This window comes from Lolium rigidum, chromosome 5 (assembly GCF_022539505.1).
Source record: "Lolium rigidum isolate FL_2022 chromosome 5, APGP_CSIRO_Lrig_0.1, whole genome shotgun sequence".
Taxonomy (NCBI): domain Eukaryota; kingdom Viridiplantae; phylum Streptophyta; class Magnoliopsida; order Poales; family Poaceae; genus Lolium; species Lolium rigidum.
In genome coordinates, this window is record NC_061512.1 from 201,606,318 (window position 1) to 201,629,258 (window position 22,941).

General features: G+C 44.6%; 2 protein-coding genes across 2 annotated transcripts; both read right to left on the reverse strand.

Moving 5' to 3' along the window:
- Positions 1-3,953: 3,953 nt before the first annotated feature.
- LOC124656941 (leucine-rich repeat receptor-like protein kinase PEPR2) lies at positions 3,954-7,777 on the reverse strand. The gene is made up of 2 exons (XM_047195588.1): positions 4,660-7,777; positions 3,954-4,570 (listed from the first exon to the last, which is right to left on the reverse strand). The coding sequence occupies exons 1-2, from the start codon at positions 7,775-7,777 to the stop codon at positions 4,242-4,244; spliced, it is 3,447 nt and encodes a 1,148-aa protein (XP_047051544.1). The 3' UTR covers positions 3,954-4,241.
- Positions 7,778-9,016: 1,239 nt separating this feature from the next.
- LOC124657737 (aldehyde dehydrogenase family 7 member A1-like) lies at positions 9,017-15,924 on the reverse strand. The gene is made up of 14 exons (XM_047196253.1): positions 15,787-15,924; positions 15,605-15,691; positions 15,025-15,156; positions 14,458-14,530; positions 13,811-13,833; positions 13,643-13,706; positions 13,220-13,265; positions 12,467-12,647; positions 11,992-12,168; positions 11,746-11,910; positions 11,422-11,562; positions 11,212-11,309; positions 10,519-10,668; positions 9,017-9,363 (listed from the first exon to the last, which is right to left on the reverse strand). The coding sequence occupies exons 1-14, from the start codon at positions 15,922-15,924 to the stop codon at positions 9,309-9,311; spliced, it is 1,530 nt and encodes a 509-aa protein (XP_047052209.1). The 3' UTR covers positions 9,017-9,308.
- Positions 15,925-22,941: the final 7,017 nt, after the last annotated feature.

Here is a 22,941-nt window from a genome sequence, read left to right on the forward strand (position 1 = left end):
CTGTGTAGGGTAACGTTGTTTTGCCATCGGCAGTTAACCAAACAACAGTTGGGCACGTTACTCATTATCCTTTGCATAAAGAAAATATAGCGGATGACCTATGAAGACCTGTGGAAAACATCAGCAGAGGAAAATATTCGAGTGGTACAACTTGAGTCTACGCACGGACTGCAAGCGTCCGTACCTAGACTCGGGGGCTACTCCCATCGGGAGCGCTGACGCGCACCCGATAAAATGAAGACAGAGCAGATTCAAGATGAACAAGGACAATGAAGGAGAAGAACATCAGGAGAAGACATGCTTCAATCTCTACCCGAATTATCTTCGGCTAGACACTCGGGGGCTACTGACGTGGGCACTACCCTTCGGGTAACCCACATTACCCTATCCTGTATTGACTAATTGGAGGCCCATGAAGACACCTGAAGGCAAGATGGGCCCCTAGGACGGCGCACCAGAAGGTTCCTTGACGGGCAAGACAAGGAAGCGATCGAACAAGGAAAGATTGGATCTAAAACTACTGTAAACCTAGTCGTACTCGGTGAGACCTCTTGGGACCTAGCCTACTATATAGAGGCCAGGAGAGGGGCTGCCGAGGGACACAATTAATCTTAGCAATCTTATCCAGAAAAAGCTTAGAGCTAGGTCGCCTTAGCAATAGCCATCTCGACTAGATCTCAGCCGAACTATTCGGCACCCCATTGTAACCCATTGTCATCATAATCAAGAACAGACAGGCGGGACGTAAGGGTTTTACCTCATCGAGGGCCCTGAACCTGGGTAAATCGCTCTCCCCGCTTGTCTGTGAACCGATGTCTCGTGTCAGCTTGCAGGATTCCATCAACCCTAAGCCCCTATCGGAGGGCATTGGCGAGGAGTACCCTCGACACTCATACCTCAGCCATCATAACATTCTCCATCATTGTCTTCTTCATGAAAATCGAAAACCGGCATGTCCCATGATGATAACATATAGCGAAGCTTCACGTCGCTCCTTCTTGAAGCCGCACGGCCATAGATATGGTTGCGCACGGCCTTACCCCATCCGATTGAGCAGTAGGATCACTTAGCATGCTTCATAATTGGAAGCTAAGTTCACTGGCTGGAGATAAGCGGACTCGAACCGCTGACATCCGCCACAGGGTAAACCACCGCCTCTCAGGCCTCCCCGACGGGTTCTACCATAGAGGCCAACGATAGACAATAACTTCCCCCCGAACACAGCTTACAACTTTCATCAAGGCTCTAGGCTGAGTAGCAGGAGCAACTACATGCATCATGCGTCTAAAGGAGATCGTCAGCGGAGCCTTCCAAAACTTGTCATCGGCCAGATCAATAAGGACCGGCATCTCGAAGAACATAGCTCGAGAAGAACACAAGGATCATCTTCTTTATTTCCAGATTGACAAACCTCATGCCGTCACACGTCGGCTCCCAATAGGAGACCGAAGATCTCAACAGGCACCCCCACCTACACCACGCGAAGGTGAGGGTCCGAGCCGTACTGTTCAAGTAATTGATACGTATACTTCAGATGGGCGGGCTAAAATTATACTCTTTGCGTCCCAAAATGTAAGACGTCTAAAGACAGATTAAAAGTCAAACTTTACTAATTTTGACCAAATACTTAAAAAAGTATATTTACATCTACATTATCGAATGGACATATTAAGAAAATATATCTTATGGTGAATCTATTCATGTTGATTCAGTACTGTAAATATTTATATTTTTATGTATAAACTTGATCAAACTTAAAAAAGTTGAGTTTTGACTAACCCTTAGAAGCCTTACATTTTGGGATCAAAAACATTTCGAGACCGGATATGAAAGATTTTCCGTGCTACGAATTGTAATAATATTGGATGGTGTATTTTAATACAAAAATCCCCGGAAAATAATAAGGGTGTCCCTATCAAATTTTAATTGGACCCGTAGCAGAGGAGCGCGGCGCCGCTCCCACTCCCGGCGGCGCGCGCCTCTCCCCTCCTGTCCTCATCACCGCACGCTCACGGCGGCGGGAAGGCGACGCACCAGACGGGCCGCGCGCGCCTCACCTATCTATGCGGCTTCCCTCCCTTCTCGGAGCCCTGCTGCACCGCGCCACTCACCCGCCATGCCAACCCAGCACCAGGAACCGACAATGGCTGCCTCCGCCTCCGCCTCCGCCCCCGCCCCTGCCCCCGAGATCGAGTCAATGATGGTCAGAGTGGCGCTGGAGTGCGGCGGCGACATCTCCTCCTCCCAGGAGGAGATCCTCGCCACCTCCTCCTTTCTCGGCGGCGACAATGGCCTCCCCACCTCCCAGTCCCAGGACGAGGAGGAGGAGGTCTTCGCCACCCAACAACAGGAAGACCCCATCACCATGTCCACACTCCCCTTCACCCCTTCTCCGTCCAAGTCGCCCGCGGCTCGCTCCGCCGAGGCGGCGCTCGCGCCTCCCTCCTCCCAGCCCCAAGCGCCCACGCCTCTCTCCCCAAACGACGGAGACGACGCGCCGCCCGCAAATCCGCGCCGGAAGCCCAGGGTGTGCGTCAGGAAGGTCAGGGGCGCCAGGATCAGCACCCCAACCCCAACCCCGAGCCCCAAACAACAGCAGCCACAACCAGGGCAACTGATCCATGTCGATCCTCTCGTCAGGGCGGTGCTCATGATCCCTACCAGAACCACCACTGCTACCGCTACCACGAGCAGCGGCAAGCAGGATCCCGTGGGGGACTTCATCGCGCTCGCCCGCCACAAAGGCATCTTCGCCAAAAGCCCTTCGTAGCTGCTGGGTACAGCCCTGCATTTCTCTGCTCCTGAATTCCACATTTGCTGATGCATCCACTTGTCTAACCTCTTGACATTTCAGTGCAGGACTACGCTCTTCACCTGGATCAGCCGTGTCGCCGGGCTGCCTAACACTTGTTGTCTGCCATTTTGGTCATGTTGTCGAATGGAAGAGCCTGGTAGCGCGCGCCTTTTCCGTCATGATTTGCTAGATAGAGATAACCATGTGAATGTTGCCGATGGTACCTACCGCTTAGCGGATTTCAGTCATACTGTCAATGCCTCTCATGCTTTGATCTTTTGGTGTTTAGTGTCATGGCCAATTTAGTAATGCTTACCAAGATGAAGTTAGATAGGCTACAGCAATTTTCCTGCAAAAAAGATAGATTACAGCAATTCAACAATTTCTGTCTTCTTTCATGCCCATAATTTTCCATTCCAGTGCTCACATCATGCTGCTCCCTTCTTGTATTTCTGCACTATGCACAGCCTAAACATGAGCCTTTTTCTAATGTATGGCAATGGCTACTTTCGTGCGTAACATACTTCCCAGGGAGCATCAACCAGGCCCTGATTCATTCAGATTTCTCCTTTACATGTATTTTCAATCTTTTTCTACCGTGTTAAGCTGTTCACGGTTCAAAAAGAGAAACACATTTTTTATGGTGTTTCACTTGGCCTATTGTACTGCTAATATCAAGAGAACCGCGGTCAAAGTAAAAAAAAATTGGAAAAACTTTTTTGATTGCTCAGTGTGCATGGCTTGTTGCCCTCAGTTTTCGTCTTTCATAATTCATTTGATAGATCATTCAGATAACCATCAGTGCTTGTTGATCGATTGAAAATTTTGACATAGAAACAAATGAACCTTGAATAATCAGTCAGTCATCATCACGTTGCTTATTTTCTTGTTTGTAGCTTATTATGCCTTTGTGTCCTACTTGTAGCATTTTTTGGTCCACTATAGTTGGTCGATGGCGAAGACACCATAGAACTATTGTACACAACAGGGAATGAATGCCAATTCTCACGACCACAAACATTAATAAAAAAAATCTTGGTAAAACAACATTTTTTCACTATGTTTGATTTTTATCTGATGTGGCACCAGTATGAACCCTGGTGCTGAACCTTCCAGCTCATCCACTGGTTGTGCACAGAGGATACCACACTCTGGTATATTGCTGTACTGATATTTTCTCCACTTACATATTGCTGAATAACTGGAACAGAAGTTCCAATAGACTTGAATCCAGGTGCTGAGATTGTACATTCAGTCCCACAACTTAGTCAGCTAGGCTCACTTCCTATTGCTGATAAACTCAGTATTACATGCAATTTCTTGCAAGAAACATTCATCCGGTTACATGGCATTTCCCTCGAAAGAAACTATTTGTACTGCTTTTTCTATGCCAGCTATGTACTGTGGCAGTTGACCGCAGATAACTACTGAAAACTTAAGAGAATTCTTAGATATCCATTCTCACCAAGATGTTGACCACCTCCCTCATGGAAGGCCTTAACTGACAAGCCGTCTGCGTGCAGGAAATCGCTAGATCAAGCAAGTCCAGTGCCTTTGCCTGCTCATCTTCAGGCCAGTAGATAATCTCCTCATCCAGGTAGCTCATGACGGTGGGGTGATCTGCCTGCTTCAGGTTTGATCTCATCCACGTCACAATGTCGACACCATCTCCAAATGCAGAATCCACGGGCATCTTTCTGCACAGGATCTCCAGCAGCACTACTCCGTAGCTGTACACGTCGCTCTTCTCGGTTAACCTTGTGGAGTATCCATGCTCTGAAAACAAATGGTGAAATGTGTTAAACCCTGAACTTTTACAGTGTGGCTGCTCTTACAGAAATAGTATGATCAAGAGGGAACGGTACCTGGAGCAATGTAGCCGAGGGTGCCGACAATGACAGAAACCGTTGCGTCTGCATCCTCATCGCCAACGATCTTCCCCATGCCAAAGTCAGTGATCTTGGGTACTAGGTCAGCATCCATCAGTATGTTGCTTGACTTGACATCCCTGTGAACAATCATGGGCACACAGTCTTGGTGCAGATAGGATAGGCCCTGTGCTAAACCAAGGGCGATCTGATGCCGGACACTCCAGTCAAGGGCTACCTGAGGCTTCCTTTGGTGCAGTAGCTCGAAGAGCGTCCCCTCGGGCATGAACTCATAGAGGATCAGGCCGGCATTGCCACGGATGTAGTACCCAGCCATCCTGACTATGTTCCGGTGCTTCACCGTGTTCAGGATCTTCATCTCAACTGGGAACTTGGATTGGGACAGGTCAACCGTCTTGACTGCCCACTGTTTTCCAAGCTTGCTCTCTGTGCGGTAGACCGTGCCATGTCGTCCTCTTCCGATGACATACTTCTCGCTCCAGTTGTCAGTAGCCCGGATGATGTCTTCATAGGAGAAGTCTTCGGGTAATTCCTCTGTTGAGTCCAGGCTACGGAGTGAGACACGTTTAGCCGATAGGCGTCGAGACCTCTTCGTAATGTAGTGTACCGCAAACAGACCAGCAACAATGATAGCTAGAGCTGAAAGTAGCAATGCCACAATGATCCTTGTGTTTCTGGTTCTGTTTTTGACAGATAGATTCTTGGAGGAGCAAGGTGCATTGTCAGCTTGTACGCACAACTGAGGATTCCCCAAAAACCCTTGAGGCGACTGTGCTGCCAGCTTAACCCAGCTAGCAGGTAGCTGACCGGATAGGTCATTCAATGACACGTTCACAACCAAAAGAGAGATCATGTTGCTCAGCTGCTGTGGTATCGGGCCAGACAACGAGTTCTTCGACAAGTCAAGCACTTCCAAATCCTGAAGGTTGCCCAGGCTGCTTGGGATTTGGCCGCTCAATCTGTTGTTGCTAATGTTCAGGGTTTTAGAGATGTACTGAAGATTACCTAAGCTGTGTGGGATGGCTCCTTCAAGAAGATTGTCACCAAGCTGCAGCTCAAGTAGGGCCTGTGTTGCGGTGAAGGAATCTGGTATTGCCCCTGTGAGCTTATTTCCGCTGAGTAGTAGATTTTGCAGGCTACCAAGAGTTGTGATCTCTGCTGGTAAACTTCCATTGAGAAGGTTACTTCCAAGGTCTAAGCTGACAAGTTGTTTGCAGTTTCCCAAATTGTGTGGTATGAATCCAGTCAGCATGTTCGACGACAGTCGCAGAGTTACAAGATTTCTCAGAGCGCCGAGCTCGTGAGGTATGGGGCCAGAGAAGTTATTGCACGAGAGATCGACCATTGTGAGGTTGCTCCACGAACCGACCACACTCGGTATCCTCCCATCAAGAAGGTTGTCACGCATGTTTATGTACGACAACCCTTTATTCGTGCCCAAATCTGCAGGTAAGCTCCCACTGATTTTGTTGCTGTTCAGATTGATCCTATACAGAGACTGGCATTTAGCTATGTCGCTGGGAAATCCCCCATCGAACCGGTTGTGTCCAAGATCAAGGATAGCAAGCTGCCCCCCTGTGCATAGACCAGGAGGAATTGCGCCGTGGAAAAGGTTGCCGGTGAGGTCGACACGAAGGATCCCCTGCGTAGTGTTGAGCCCCAGGGCTTGCGGCAGCTCGCCGGTGAAGTTGTTGCTGTACAAGGTGATCTCTCTGAGATTCCTCATGCGAGTGATGTCTGAATGTATCTCACCGCTTAGGCTGTTGTTGTTGAGATACAGCTCCACCATGTCAGACAGTTGCCACAATTCTGGAGGAACTGGGCCATGGAGCATGTTGTTGAACAGATACAGCTTCTGCAGTTGGCTGAGCTCGGCGATCTCCGGCGGTATCATCCCGGAAAGGCTGTTGTTCTGGAGCTCAAGCTCCACCAGTCCCTGGCAATTCTCAATTTCAGGTGGTATGCTCCCGGTAAGGCTGTTGTCCGCGACAGAGAACTTCTGCAATAGGCTCAAGTTGCCGACAGACTGCGGAATTGAGCCGGTGAAGCAGTTACCGTTCAAGTAGAGCATTGTCAAGGACTGGCACTGTCCGATTGCCTCAGGGACAGGGCCTGTGAACCAGTTACTCGACACCACCAATTCTTCCAGGTTCAGAAGCTCGCCAACGCTTGCGGGCAACTCCCCGGTGAACGCGTTGTTGCCAAGGTACAGTTTCTGCAAGTTGGACATGGAGCTGAAGAAATCGGGCACCTTGCCACTGATGTTATTGTTTGGCAGATACAGGACGGTGAGGTTGCTGCAGCGCGCGAGGCTCCGGGGGAGCTCGCCGGCGAGCTGGTTGGAGTAGAGGCTGAGGTAGAGGAGCCCGCACGGAGCTGCGAACTCCGGCACTGGGCCGGACAGGTTGTTGCTGCTCAGGTCCAGGTAGGTGAGCTCCGGGAGCGCGGCGAGCTGCGGCGGGATGGTGCCCGAGAGGGAGTTGGCGCTGAGGTCGAGGTACCGGAGAGGCAAGGAGGTGCCGGAGGGAGCGGCGGGGATCTCCCCGGTGAGAGCGTTGGTGTTGAGATCGATTGTCCTGAGCCAGCGCGAGGAGAGGAGCTCCGCAGGGACGGCGCCGGTGAGGAGGTTGAAGCTGAGGACGAGAGTGGTGACGGCGGAGCACGCGGCGAGCGCGTCTGGGACGGCACCTGTGAAGTTGTTTCGGCTTAGGTCGAGCGCAGCGAGCGCCGGGAACCCGCACAGGCCTGGCGCGGACACGGCGAGGACGCCGGAGAGCCCTGCGCCGGAGAGGTTGACCGCGGTCACAGCACCGGCAGCAGAGCAGGTGATGCCTAGGAACGCGCAGTGGTGACGGTGGTGGTGCCTGGAGGTGGCGAAGGAGGAGGACGAGTTGCCGCCGGTGGGGTGGTGACGCAGCCATGTCGGGCGGAGGACGCGCTGGGCTGCCGGGGGAAGCGCGGCGACGAAGGAGAGCAGAATGGCCGTGGTGGAGCTCGTGCCGGTGCCGGCAGAGGTTTTCGACGGTAGGGGCTGCGCAATGGAGGCAACCAGCGGGAGGACGAGAAGGAGCAGGATGATGGGAAGACGCGACATGTGAGTGGGCTGCTAGCTGAGGTTACGCGATGTTGGGTGTTCGACTGGGGAGGACGCTGGCGCGCGGGAATAAACGGTACTAGAATAAACAATCCTCGCTCGTGCAAGCAGTGGGCGCCGCCAAAGTTGCAGGTTCGAATGCTCATTCGCTCTCATCCAACTGGATCATTATCCCATATATAGTTAATCTTAATTACCTTGGAAGGAAGTTCACTTTTCATTTCATCCATGTACTCCAGAGCAGGTTTTACTATATAAAAACATCAAACTCCCTGCAAGGGCAATATGAAAATACTTAACCTAGCAGAGCCAACAATAATCATTTGCCACTACCATAAGATAATATTTTGCTGGGACACGAGAACATCTTTTTGAAAAGCAAAATAAAGCAATTGTCCGTGCTCCTCATTTGTAATTTTGCCGCTCTTGACATGTGGAATGTTCTTCAAATCTATTCGTGTGCACCATAAAGATATGATTCTGTCATGTAGTGGAGCGGCTAGTGCTAATTCCGAAATCGACATGAACTTAATACTTTTGCACGATTGGTAATGCACCTGTCGTTTTGACCCATTCTCCAGTAACAAATGTTGGTGCAGAGAGGGCGACTTCCATCATCTGCATTAATCTGAGCCTATAGTTGGAGTTGCTGTCTGTTAGAACCTATAATTATTTGAGAATATTTCGGAGGTTCTTTATGCTTGTATGCCCTTCTCATGACTGTCCTCGTTTGATCGTGTCCCTTTCACGACTCTAAAGTTCACACAACCCTTCCCCACTCAATGTGGTCTGCATATGAATTTTCCTTCTTTTCTCTGCACCTATGTATATCACTAACTTTCTGTTATTATTATTCAGCGTTTATTTACATAATCAAAACCCCTGGTGCCCCCTTGGTCTAACTTCGAAGATGCAAAACCACTGCTGGGTTAAAGTTTTGGAGGCTGGTTTTTTACTTGGGATTTTTTTAAGAAAAACTGAAACAAGCCGCTGGCGTAGAGAATTCCGTGAAGCGGTACATTAACTAAAATGATCATTTGTGTTCCGATTTCAAGTTGCGCGTTGTCAGGCAAGGCTAACTCCAGCACAACAGTTTCAGTTCCGTTAAGTGGTACATTAACTAAAATGATCATTTGTGTTCCGATTTCAAGTTGCGCGTTGTCAGGCAAGGTTAACTCCAGCACAACAGTTTCAGTCTGGAACCTCAGCGTTTTGCACAACAATCTAAACGCTACGATATATTTGATTTCATTTTTATTCCAAATTGTCCATTCTGAGGATTACATCCGAAAAAGGCTGCTCTCAGAGCTGCAAATTTTACAGTTTACTGATTGATAGTCTTAAACACCGATGGCTAAACATCCCAAGAGGCTCATACAAAGCATACATGAGATCAGCCCATCTCTTATTGTATTTACACAGCCTTACTGCAGCGTTGCAATTTTGGTTCAGAGATTCCTGCAGCATGCAGATATATCAACACAGTAACACCTTCTCTCCAAGCTGCAGCATGTTCCGTCTGAGCACCCAACTAACCAAAATTTATTCCCTGTGCTAGAGGTAGCTCGCTTCCGTAGTTGATTGTACTGCAAATATTGGACCAAACATTAGTGCATGGAAACAGTAGCACAACCCTGTTACATAATAAAGAACTATTCTACAGAAAGTTCAGCATACTGGATAAACTGTCTTTACATCAAAAACGAGTTATTGTAAGTACTCCCTCCATCCCACCAAAAATGTCTCAACTTTGTCAAAATTTGGATGTATCTACCTACTAGATAGTGTCTAGATACATCCAAATTTTGATAAAGTTGAGACACTTTTGGTGAGACAGAGGGAGTACTTAATGTAGAAAAATAAATTACATACAGAGGGTGTTCTGATTCCTCGGCTTCAGAGCTCTGGGTCAGCCAGCAGGACATAAAATCAAGTGTTTTCCTAGTGGCGGACAATTTACTAACATAATTGTTTTGTTCAATCAGTGCACTTTTCAGGATCTTCCGGCTAGATGTATTATTTAATACTGCAACCTGAGTCAAATTATTACTATCAAGGCTAGATCTCAAGCGGTCAGACTCCATACAGTATCCAACCTATCAACCATAAGTAATTAGACTGGTGGCAGATGTGATGCCATGATGGCCAAACCATGACCCAAAAGGAATGGTAACCAATCTGTTTTAGCTTGTTTTCTGTCCCAAATAAAAATTAATGTACTAATTACGTTGTCAAATCAATGAGAAGTCCCTTCGGAATCAAAGTAAAAAAAAAAGTTGCTAGTGGTAGGTGGTCACCAGGGCTCGGTTAAGGCAAAGTATTTCTCCCTGCTAGCGAGATAGGAACTTCAGTTTTACAGGCTCGCACAGGCTTCAACGGAAGAAAACACTATTATTGTGACATGGTTCAGCACTTGCTGTTCTACCAAGATGTACAATGACCTCTGGCATCATGTTCCTATGTTTGTTATAGAGGAGTAGAGTCTGAACCTCTGAATGATGCAACTTTGTTTAGTCTCAGAATACGGAACTAATGCCAATAAGCATGTACATTCATTAAAGGCTCGATTGCATTCTTTTGGCATATAAATGATCCAAGTTAATAAGCATCAGATGGCAACTCGGGGGAATGAAAGAAGTGTTGGTTATATGAACTGTCAAAATCTAGCCATCTCTGTTGTAAAGCGACCTCCAGCTTGTACAATTGGAAAATAACTTCACAGAAAATATTTGTCCACTTACCAAGTGGCCCTCCTCATGTACTGCTTCCAGGAATCACTTCCTGCTTCTCGTCCACCACCTGTTGCTTTTTCTCCACCAAAAGCTCCACCAATTTCAGCACCATTAGTGGGTATATTTACATTCACTATACCACAGTCACTACCATGAGGCCTGCATGGCAAAGAGAATAAGAACAATCAGTACTCGATAGTGTCCAGTCTTGGATGTGTCAGCTGGAGAAAAATTGGAGGGATACAGACAAACAGAATAACAGATGTAACTGTCTTTGCAGGTGGATTAATTTTAATTCATGAAAGATACACTCCTGGTCCATATAACTCGAGTAGAGTTATTATCTTACGGGTCTATAAAATTCAATAGAGTTATTAACTTATGAGTTGTGACATTCCATAGATACATTCAGTAGATAACTCTTGAAGTGTCGATGAACACAAATATTAATACAAAAGAATGGAAAATAATGTATAATAAATATATACATGAAAGGGATAGCTCAAACATAGATGAATCTTACACTGTTTAGATTTGATGGAAAGGGCATGATGAACATGAAATATATTGTCAGACCTTTAAAAACAATGTTGCAGCAAAGGCAAGAACAGAGTGCAACTGACGTAGAACTACAATTATACCAATTGCATGCCACAAGAAAAAGCATCATACAGCTCTCTGGGTTATTGAACCAAAACTTACCCAATCCATTTGAAAATAGCATCTGGTTTCCTTGTAAATATAGAGCTGCTCAGTCCTTGCGGGACAGAATTGTTGATTTCAATTGCTTCCTTCAGGGTCTGCAGCATAATTAACAACCAGGACAGACAGTAATATAAGATACTGGTCTGCAAATAATGCCACATGGGGCAGGTCAATAACACACAAATATGGATTTTTTTTTTTTGCTACCTGGAATTTCATGACATAAAGGACAGGACCAAACAATTCTTCCTTCACAACTGGTGCATCAGGTGAAATTTCCACAATTGTTGGTTGAACAAAGTTTCCCTCTGATTCAATACCAGATCCTCCTAAAAGGATTTTTCCTCCCTGAATGATATAGGATGGTACTCAAATTAGACTATCAGAGCTTCACTGATTACAAAAAATTAGCAACCGATTCAAGGCAACAAATGACCATTTTAAATAAATTTACTAAGAGATAAAAGATGTAAGTAGAAATCACTGTAGGAACGATGTTGCTGCATCAATCTGAACTATATAAATATTCACCTGGGATCTGATAGTTTGGATGCCTTTCAAAAAGCTTTCTTTTGATGCAGTAGTATGCAACGGTCCCAGTAAGGTGCCCTTCTCCAAAGGATCTCCGATGCTGACTTGTTTATAAACCTCAACAAGTTGATCAAGAACTGTTTGATATATGCTTTCATGAAGAAGCTGTATTGGCAACAAAAACCGAACTTAGACCACTCAATTACCTACCATAGGACAAAGAAGGAAATAATATTTTTATCATACCAGCCTACGACATGTAGTGCATCGTTGTCCTGCTGTACCAACAGCAGCAAACAACACAGAGCGCACAGCTAGCGGAATGTCTGCATCATCCATGACAATAATGGCATTGTTCCCACTAAGTTCAAGGAGGCATTTACCAAATCTTGCACTAACTTGTTGCTGAACCATTTGACCAACCTGCATTGAATATTCATTGTTTCATATTTTACAGTAGATCCATACAGCTAAGTAAATACTAGTATATATTTAGCAAATACTCATCCCCACAAGAAAATGGAATTCAAATAGCATACAGGAAATACAAATACAGGAAATCTTTTGAGATCGCTAGATGAAAATGGATTGGGATTAAGGCATTCTGATACTGTTTTCCACACAAGCAACGAGATCTAGGAAACAAATTCAACTTCATAATTGCTTTAAGATCTAGACAATATGCAGAACATGAGGGTACAGGTTTTCAGAAGATGAATACCTTTGTACTTCCTGTGAATGAAACCAAAGGTATCCTTGTGTCAAGAGCAATTGCTTGGCCAATTTCAGCACCTCCACAAAAAGCTGTGAAGATTGCAGTTGGCAAGTTGTTCTTCTCAAATACACTAGCCACTATTTTAGTCATTGCAATAGTGATTAATGGAGTAGTTGGAGCACCCTTCCTGCAATAATTTGGAACATAATTACACAAAGGAGCTGCACCAGCCTTTGAAAGATTAACTGAGCTTGCTACCACTGAAAGAAAATGGAGCCACTAGGTGAAACCTGGCATGTACTGAACAAAAGAATATTCCATTTAGCATTTAATTTCGTGTATCAGCAGATGATTAATCTATTGATATTAAAGAACCCAGGTTAACCCCTTTTGCTTATAAAAACTATTTATCTTTCAGTTTTTTTGGCAAATTTTCTCCACCCACAACCACAGCAAATCTACAAGCATGTCACAAGTTACATTTGACATGAATTATCTGATCAGTTCGTGCGGAGCAGGATTTTTCTTCTGTTGTATGAGAAAACAACTAGGACAAGTAATAACAACGAATGCAAAAAATATGTGCCAGAAGGTAACTTGGACCTCCACCAATTTATCAAACATTAAAAACAATTTAAATTCTATCTAAAGATACACTCAGAAAATACAACAGCTGTCATCACGTGTGAGCAACCCAATTAAATAAGTTACCAAAACGCACAAGTATTAAATATTTAGTAAAATGTAAACCATTCTTACCAGACAACACAGTTTCCGCAGACTAAAGCAATGCAAGCATTCCAACCTAAAACAAGACAAAAAGAGGTAAACCTTCATTTCCTTGCAGTTTTAAACGAATTAAATGAACCTATGTAGATGGCAAAGACTGGGAGCAACATAGCACTTGAGATGAGCATGCATACAACATATCATGTATTTTGTATGGCAGTGGAGTAAACAGGTGAATTGCCAGCTTGAAGATTACAGTAATAATCGCCCACACTTGCAGGTAAGAATTGTACAGGTTAAGTGGTTAACATTCAACTGTTATTATCAGATAAACATTCCAGCCAACAAGAATATGAAAATGCCACATGGAGTCTAAACAGTGGACAACGTGGATTAACATTGCAGTGACTCCAAAAGGGTGTAATGCAAGACGTATCTAAATGGTCAACTTACCCAGCACGGCACAAGGAAAGTTGAATGCAGTGATGACACCGACAACTCCAAGAGGATTCCAGACCTATTCAGATAAGGATTAGTCATTAGCATGTTCCTGATGATACTTGAGAATGTGAGATAGTACAAGAAACGTTAATTCCTAAAAAAATAGTGATCTCCACGTACCTCCATCATCATATGGTTCGGTCCTGCAAAGCAATATACAGAAGGTAGCATTAGCAAACTTTCCTTGTTCTTTTCAAAATTTGTGCACCGATGCATTCATAGTTGATACCAAAGAATTGTAATAAAAGATTGCTCTACAATTGACAACTCAACCAGTACACAACCTTCTATAACTAAATAAGAGAAGGTAATGCTGAAGATTTCTCAGGATTTTTTAAAATCTTGTCTAGTGGAGTGAATCAGTGAATAAATTTTATACAGAATGACACATTTTGGTAACTAATGGTGCAATATATCAGGGTACAATGGTACATTAGTTTGTATAAAACAGCAATCTGGTTTAGCATGACTAACACTCACTCAGAGCAATGCTTAACACTGAAGAAATTATATATTAGATTACTAGGTCTAATGGTAAGAATTGTAATAAATTAAAAAATTGCTGATTTCAGCTAAAAATAGGTTTTTCATGATCAGACAAATTGCATCCATCATTATAGATATGGTTTGAAATACGATATCTTTTAGTTTCTCTCAACAAGTTGAAGCCAATACAGTAAAAAAACTCATCTCATCACTGATGATGCTGCGTCCTTTGTTTGAACCTATCATCAAAATATAATATGATGAAAAGAAAATGGTCTTACGTTCAGATGGTATGATGGATCCATTAAGCTGGCGACTTAGCCCCACAGCATAATCACACATGTCAATAATTTCCTACAAAAAATGGTTATACTGATGTCAGCATGTCCAGAATGAGAAATTAACAGTACATTGCCTTAATAAGAAGTTACAACCCTAGGAGACAATAGTTTTGCACAGCTTGGCACAAATTTGATTCATCTAGAAATGAAGAAAAATAACACCAACAAACCACAGTTTATTTCTATACTGCTGCATATCATGGGAGTGTTGTATTAATTGGCTAAGATGCATTTCTAGCAGAAAAGACAATGGAACCAGACAGATGATAGTGCAGTTGTTAACGAATATCACTAATGCTATAAACAGGAACACTTCAGCCAAAGATAATTCCATCTGAGGCTTCTAGTAAATGACCTAACCGAAATTATGCTCTAACCTGAACCTTCCTAGCCTATCTCAAACTGTGGGAGGTGTGGATGTACACTCGCACCACCCAGGTTCAAGACCTCTTTAACTGGAATTTGTGTGACTACCACCTAACACCTAGGGTATCCATCGATATTTACCTGAACCTCCCCGATTCCTTCAGGGAGAATTTTCCCCATCTCGAGTGACAGAAGCCTGCCAAGGCAATGAAGCTTTGCTCTCAGTGCATCACCAATCTGCCTAACAATTTCTCCTCTCTTTGGAGCAGGAACCTGGAAATTTTGGTATATTGTCATATGCTATAAAACTGGAAAGTAAGAACTCAGTAGTGCCATTGAATTGGTTGATAGAGAAAACAAATTTCTCAGCAGTCAGCAATGCTCCTTGAATATATGGAAATTCACATGGTCAGAGCACCCCTTCAGTTCCCAAAAATGTGGATGACCTCTGAATTTTACAGTGTAAAATCAAGTGACACTCTATTGCCTTAGCATTTTAGTATTGACACTTGGTTAACTCGTGAATTCGCATGTTATTCTGCATTCCCTGTTCTCGAGTCAAATTCAGAGCCCATAGAACCTATTTCCATCTCGTAAACATACAAACTTTCCTGAACCCCAAAAAACGGAAGGGGCTGGAATTACTAACTTCTGAAATACTACTAGTAGCTAGCAAACTGCTACGAGGCCATTTCAACCACGCAAGTGGGTGGAAACTTACAGCCATCCAGGCCTTGGCGGCGTCGAAGCAGGCGCTCATGCCCTTCTCGTAGTCGTCCACGGACGCCTCAACGACCTCAGCAATGACCTGAAACACACAAACGTACACAAAAATCCTTGAGAATCCGCCGAGCCCCCAAAATTCAGACTGAATCGAGCGGATCGGGCCGGACGGAGGCGCACCTCGTTGTTGGTAGGGTTGGTGGTGGTGACGACGGGGCCCGAGCCGCCCCAGGCGCCGCAGGCGAAGGAGCCCGGGTTGCGCGGCGCGAGGCCGAGCTCGGCGAGGAACTGGTGCTCCTTCTTCGCGAAGGTCGCCATGGCGCGCGGCGGTGGGGCTGCTTCCTTCCTTCTAGAAGCTGCACGGAGTGAGGGGATGGCGGAAGGGGAGGAGGGAGGTGGAGGGCACGGCGGTGGGAGGTGGTGGAGGAGATTTATAGGTGGGAGGTGGAGTGGAGACTGTGAACTGCTCCGGGAGGGAGAGAGCGAGGTGGGTGGAGCGGTGGAGCACGGGACGGCGGAACGGGACGAGACGAGGCGAAGCCGAAAGCGTGATGTTGATCAGTGAGGACCAAAAGGTTTTGGATTTGATTTTTCAGCCTTCCACGTCACAAAGGAAGTCATGTTTTTACATTTGCGGATAAAAAAGCGTATGAACAACATTCGCACATTTGTCAAGTCCCAATCTATTCAGAAATGTGAGTGAGAGCTTAGCTTAGGATAAAAGTGCACATTGAACTCTCTCCTTAGATTGTACTTTTCACCAATCACTGAAGTATATAGTTGTACATTTTCTGAATTAATTGGGGACTCCAGAAAATTCGGTCAATCGAAACCTAGCAAATATGTTAATGCTATGTCCAATCAATGAGGCCGCAAATTTTGTTCGTTTGCATCATGGTAAAAGTAAATAATTCTCTTTAACGTGTTTGAGTCAGTGGGAAACTCCTTCAAAAATATTATGTGGGAATCTTCAGGAAGAATGTCCTAACAATCAAGACGTGGCATAGTGCGTACATAAATTATCGCAGTTGTGTATGTAGCAAAAGAACACATGAGGTTAATAAATTCTTTTGATGAACCAGTGCTGATAATCTTACTATTGCAGTAGGAATAGATGATATACAAATTGGTTCAACTTTCATTGTTGGATTCGATGTGATTCAAGACAATCTCCATAGTCACAACTCAAAACCAAAAATACACGACCAAGCAATACAAAGGAAGGAATTAACTAATCGGACAATCAAAGAAGGCTAGAAGTGGATGGAGGAAGATGCTTTGGTGAAGGATAAACCTAAGTGTTGCATTCCCAAACCATTCTCCAATATATCAATCTATAATGGGTTAGTAACTACGCCCTTCTCAATTCTCACTCCTCAAACGATCTTACATGTTAGACCTCGACGGCAGCCGGCAAGCAGACGTGGAACACGAGAGCGATTTGTTCTAAGCATGCTTCATGTGTGTTGATCCCTCATTGACTCCTTGTCTTCTGAATGTTCTGCTAGTTGTTGGGCCTAGGCGTCTAGCTATTGTCTTGTATGTAGAGATTCATATTATACGATGGGCTCGGGCGCAATCAAGCTACTTCACGGGGGTCGGAGGGGGAGGGGGAAATGGAGAAGGAGAAGGAGTCACGTGCAGGACAAAGGAACGAGACATGCAAGGTTATACAACACATGTCGATCAAATAGGTGGGAGGCAGATCCTTTTGCATAAATCAAACAACCCATATAAAAAAGACATGAAGATTATAGTCCTCTAAACTCTGTACATTTAACTATTTAAGTGGCATGAGCTACTCCCTCCGTCCTCAAATAAGTGGACATCTAGCCTCTAAACTTTGTCCACAAAAGAGTGTACTCCTATCTTCCCAATGCAATTTAATTGCTTCTCTCTCATCGCACGGAAATCAAACCCAATAATATTGAGCACATATTCTTCTTACTTTTTACATGCAATTAGCTTATTGGAGGTGAAAGAATTAAAGAGGAGAGATGCATGTTCTCAATGTACTTTTCACTCCACCTCATAATTTATCTTGAAAACCCCGCAGGTACACTTATTTGTGGACGGAGGGAGTATGGTTTTTCGCTCTAGCATGTTTGCTGATCTTGTCGTGTCAGCGTCGCAAGATTCTCGAACTACACAAATGGGTAATGTAACGGTCTATTTAAATCTTAAAGTTGTGTATCACATGGATTTTTCTTTAAGATATGTTCGAAGACTTGCCATTTTTAATGCGTGGTGTACTCTCCGTCACTTTGAGACAATTTGGGGTACACATAATTTATTAAGAAGGAAAAGTGAGCTTATCTCCCACGACCACGTGCCCTGTCTCTTGGATGTATTACGTGCTTCCCTCTCAGCATCACAAGTGGCATGAATAATTGATTGAGGTCGAGTCCTCCAGCTCACTAAACTGTACTACCACCTTTAAAACGAATAAGGGTAATACTCCGTATTATTTATTACCCGAAAAATGGGTTATATTATTTTATAAAAAATAAACCATGTTAAGTTTAATTAAGTTTGATGAAGTTCTTACATATAACCATTAACATGCAAAATTTAAAATCAGTCTCATTACATACATGATGAACTATATTTTCATATGATATTCAGAATATCGTCATATTTGTTTGTATTTATTAATAGATTTTTATAAAAAAAATTGTCAAACTTTACTTGGCTCGATTTTTCAGAAAAAAAGACCTTGCTGATTTTAAAGAGGGAGTATAAGAACAAGCGATTTGCTCAAGTTCTCAAGGGAACCATCCACGTGTGTGCAAGCCCAATTTTGTTCCGTAGAACATCGTGGTCCTCGTGGACCAATGTACTTGCCCTGTGCTGTGAAGCCAGTCATACTTCGAATACTCCTTTGTCTTTAACAAGTGGGAAACTCAGCTCAACTGAAAATGACAGAGTAGGACAGTAGGTGAGTGATCCTCCAGCTCACTAGCAAAGGCGTGCCGTGTGGAGATGTTCCTCCGGACCCGTGCCTAGCTTGGCCTCTGTGATTGAAGATAGGAACAAACGAGCTCCAGCAGATCGGACGGGCTCGTCGGAAGGGGCATCTCCAACTCGCTTGCCTGGCACACTTCAACGTTTCTTTCATCATCTTATTACATCTTCATTGGCCAAACGCAAAACGAGCAAAAAGAGTGTATGTTTTGGTTTGTTTGGATTAGGTCACGGATACCAAAATCGGCTGATTATGTTCGCGTGTTCGTTTGGACCAGGAGCAGTCCCAGCGTCTTGATGCAAAAAGAAAGAAAACCGGGCACCATCAAGCAATGTTAATGGCGATAAGAAGCCCCTCGATTCCGGTGGTCGGGTCCCGCGCATGGCCGCTGATTCACGCGCTCGAGAAAGTTGGCGTGCACCCCGACCTTTCCCGCCGGTAGACTTATAAATGGACGGAGGCGCCCGACGATGAGGGTCACCGAAACCCTAGCTCCCCATTGTAAAAAACCTAGCAGCCATGGCCGAAAACAGTCGTACCTGGAGCCGACTTCACTAACATTGTCGCAAGGGCGGCGTACGAGGCAGAGGAGATCGTCGCCAACGCCTAGCAGGACGAGTTGTACGCCTCTAAATCGAGGGGATGAGGGGGGAGGCGGAGGGGACGTGCATGTTACTACTATGTGTTACTCCCCACCCACTTTGAATAGCGTGAAGGAACCTTGGCAGGAGATGGAAGCAAAATCACTAGTAGAAAAAGACTCATTAGTGGCGCACCAAAAATATTATGTGGTGCATGGACGGTGCGTCACAGAATCTACACCACAAAAATATGAATTCTATGGCGCACAGATCCATGCGCCACAGAATGTCTTATTTATGTGGTACACTAGACAGACATGCGCCACAAAAATAAGACATTATGTGGTGCACATGATTATGTGCGCCAGAGAAATAGCGAAACCAATTATTGAGCCTGGTTGGGGTGGGGCCTACCATGTTTGTGTGGCGCATGTGTGTGCGGTGACACATGCAGTGCGCCATAAAAATACGTTATTTTAGTGATTTATGTGACGCATGCAAAAGAGATGCGCCATAGAATAGCATCCCACCTATATAACTAGTTTCTTACTAGTGAATTGTTTAAGAAGCATTTGCGATTTATGGAACTGCTGGGATGCCCTTACCCCTAGTAAAATATTTAAAGATCATTTTTTTTTGGAACAAATATTTAAAGATCATTGACCTGAAATGGAGGTGATAAGATATAGCTACTCCCTCTCTCACAGTTTAAAAGGCACGCGCGTACCCCTAGGTCGCAAATTTAATCAAGTTAACATTAGTTATATGTTATAAAAATTATATCATTAGAAAGTTTAGATGTTCTATTTTCTAATGATATAATTTTTGTATTATATAATTTAAATTATATAGATTAAATTGATGATCTAGGGGTACGCGCGCGCCTAATAAACTGTGAAGGAGGGAGTAGGAGTAAATCGTTTGCTTTAATCTCTCGATCGTGGGGTCTCCCGCACGACACTCTTTCTCCGATTAAAGCGTGCAGCGGTATAATACTACTCCATATCGAAAGTTTGAAGCTCCGCAACGACCTAAGCGTGGAAATGATGCTTCAATTCCTGGCCATTGGTATTGGGTTGCTTAGATTAATGCAGACAGCCAGCTTCTTCAGCATACTAGTACTAGCGTGTACCGAAGAATTGTAGTCGTCTTTAAAATAAGGACATGTTTGATTTAAAAGGCTCGCAAAGAAATTTTGTACTACTTATAGAAAATTTTCTATAGAGGCTATTTGATTCAAAGGATTAAATCCTCTAAATTCATATGGATTGCTTAATTTTATAGAATTTTTAGCAAAAGGTTAGATCTTTTGCAGAATTTTATGTGTGTCTATAACAACTATGATATGTACTCAACTCTATAGACATTTTCTAGGTTTTTCCTACGGTGCAACCAAACGACTTCTATGACTAATTTATGTCTTTGATTCATGTAGTTTCACATGGCATGATGTACTATTACTGTGTTTATCCTATTTATGTGCTTTCAAAATGATTTGAATCAAACATGTCCTAAAAAGAAGAAAAAGGTTGATGCTTTTTTCTGAGACAAATAAACGGTGGTGTATGTTTTTTTAGGGGAAAAAATGGTGTTGTATGTATAAGGTGTTGTATGAATGGGCTGGCGAATAGTTAGGACTTGGGACGGCATTGGGCCCATTAAGGTATATGAGGGTGTAGTGGTCCGTTCTTTGTACACTCCAGTTCACGTACCTGAGCTGAAAATGGAACCTGCAAGATCCCGAGATGCAAACACCCACATGGTAGTTCGGCCCCAAGCTCATACTTCAGACCCGAAATATTTGTTTTTCGGGGTATAATTAGAAACAGTGCGATATATGGCGGATTGGTGATGGAGAAAATGTTAATATTTGGTCTGATCCTTGGATTCCATCAAGTTCTAATAGAAAGGTTACTACTCCTCGAGGTCCCATTGTTTATACCAGGGTTAGTGAATTAATTGATGCTGATACGGGCCTATGGGATGAAGTTCTTATACGCTCCCTTTTTAACTCCTGTGATGTGGGGCGGATTCTAAGCATACCTCTCAATACACAAGGATTTGGTGATTTTATTGCTTGGTCGCTTACTTCTCATGGCCAATACATTGTACGCTCGGGTTCTGGCCCTGCCTGGCAGTTCGGCGTCTAACCCTGTCTGGAGTACACTGTGGAAGCTACAGATTCCGAGTAAGGTGAAAATATTCCTGTGGCGAGCCCTCCATGGGATCCTACCACTAAAATGCATTTTGGCTAATCGCCATATTGGTACGACGGGTGAATGTCCAGTGTGCTATCAAGGAGCAGAAGACATCCGCCATCTCCTTTTTCTATGCGCACCTGCTTGTGATTTGTGGAGGGCTATGGGTCTTTCTGAAATTATTGAGGAGGCCCTTGGCGTGGACAGAGCTGGTTCATCAATTCTGGAACACCTCCTGTTATTGCAATCTAATAGTTTCCCGGGTCTGAGAGCATCTCCAGTCGCGTCCCCCAAACGGCGTTTGGGGGACGGCGGACAAGAAATGGAGAAAATCGCGTCCCAGTCGCGTCCCCCAAAGCTAAATAGCGCCTCATTTTGTGTCCGGCGTCCCCGGTAGAGACTCTAGTATAGAGTCTCTACCGGGGACGCCGGACACAAAATGAGAGCCCATATGCATGCATGCAGCCCATAGTCCCCACATGCCATTCTCTTTCCCCACACTTTCTCTCACCTACTTTTCCCACATGGGGTGGTCCCTTCTATTAAAATGCATGCATCCGGACGCTGTTTGAGGGACGCGGCTGGAAAGGGTCTCTTTTCTGTACAGATTTTTTATCTCTTTTTGTCCGGCGCGGTCATAAACGTGCCCCAAATCATTTGTGCCGGACGTTTTTTGAGGGACGCGACTGGAGATGCTCTGATTTCTGTCAATTTGAAGGAGACTATCTCAGTTACTTGTTGGTACTTATGGTGGCTTCGTAGAAGACGCACACATGATGAGGAAGTTCCCCCGACGCATCGCTGCAGGATGTCGATTCTTGGCATTACCGCGAATGCGGCTAAGGCTACGAAACCTGCTTTGGGAGGTGAAGCGAAATGGAAACGGCCTGAACCCCGCCATGTGAAGCTTAATGTGGATGCGGCATTTGATGTAGACTCTAGATCGGGTGCGAGTTGGAGCTATTCTCCGAGACTATAAGGGTGATTTCATTGCGGCGTCGTCGTGTGTCCCGCCCTATGTCTCATCGGTGGCTGCGGCGGAGGCGACCGCAATGAAGGAGGGTCTGCAACTTGCATGTACTATGGGGTGTAACAGAATTACTGCGGAGTCGGACTCGAAGGAAATTGTTGATGCTTGTTCTGGCGAGACAAGATGGTGGAGTGAATCAGCTGCGATATTTGCTGACTGTGTGGATCTTGCTGCTTCGATTGGAACTGTGGAGTATATACATTGTCCAAGGGAGGCAAACCAGGTGGCTCATGAGATAGCTCATTATAGTTCTCTTAATTCTATCACTTGTAATTGGGTCGATGAACCTCCTAGTTTTATCTTAGACAAAATCATGAACGATGTTATCATTGTGTAACTGGGTGGCCGCAAGTTTCAGACACACTCTTTTCCTCACCAGGGTACCTAAGGGGACTGGGAGGTTTTTAATGAGGCGGCTTGCTGGCTTTTATATAATATATTTAAATTTTCAAAAAAAAGAAACAGTGCGATATTTTCTTTGATTTTTTTTGATAATCAACACCATATATATTTGCAGTAGCAAATAATACATGGCAGAAATATATGCCTTGTCTTCACGAC

What these genes read in the sequence shown, in the direction of transcription:
- LOC124657737 (XM_047196253.1), bottom strand. Translation starts at nt 15,924, where the DNA reads ATGGCGACCTTCGCGAAGAAGGAGCACCAGTTCCTCGCCGAGCTCGGC. An exon ending in ATCCATCATACCATCTGAAC is followed by an intron (nt 13,834 to 14,457) that starts GTAAGACCATTT and finishes ATTGCTTTGCAG; the next exon opens with GACCGAACCATATGATGATG. An exon ending in TCCAAACTATCAGATCCCAG is followed by an intron (nt 11,563 to 11,745) that starts GTGAATATTTAT and finishes TATATCATTCAG; the next exon opens with GGAGGAAAAATCCTTTTAGG.
- LOC124656941 (XM_047195588.1), bottom strand. Translation starts at nt 7,777, where the DNA reads ATGTCGCGTCTTCCCATCATCCTGCTCCTTCTCGTCCTCCCGCTGGTT. An exon ending in CCTCGGCTACATTGCTCCAG is followed by an intron (nt 4,571 to 4,659) that starts GTACCGTTCCCT and finishes ATTTGTTTTCAG; the next exon opens with AGCATGGATACTCCACAAGG.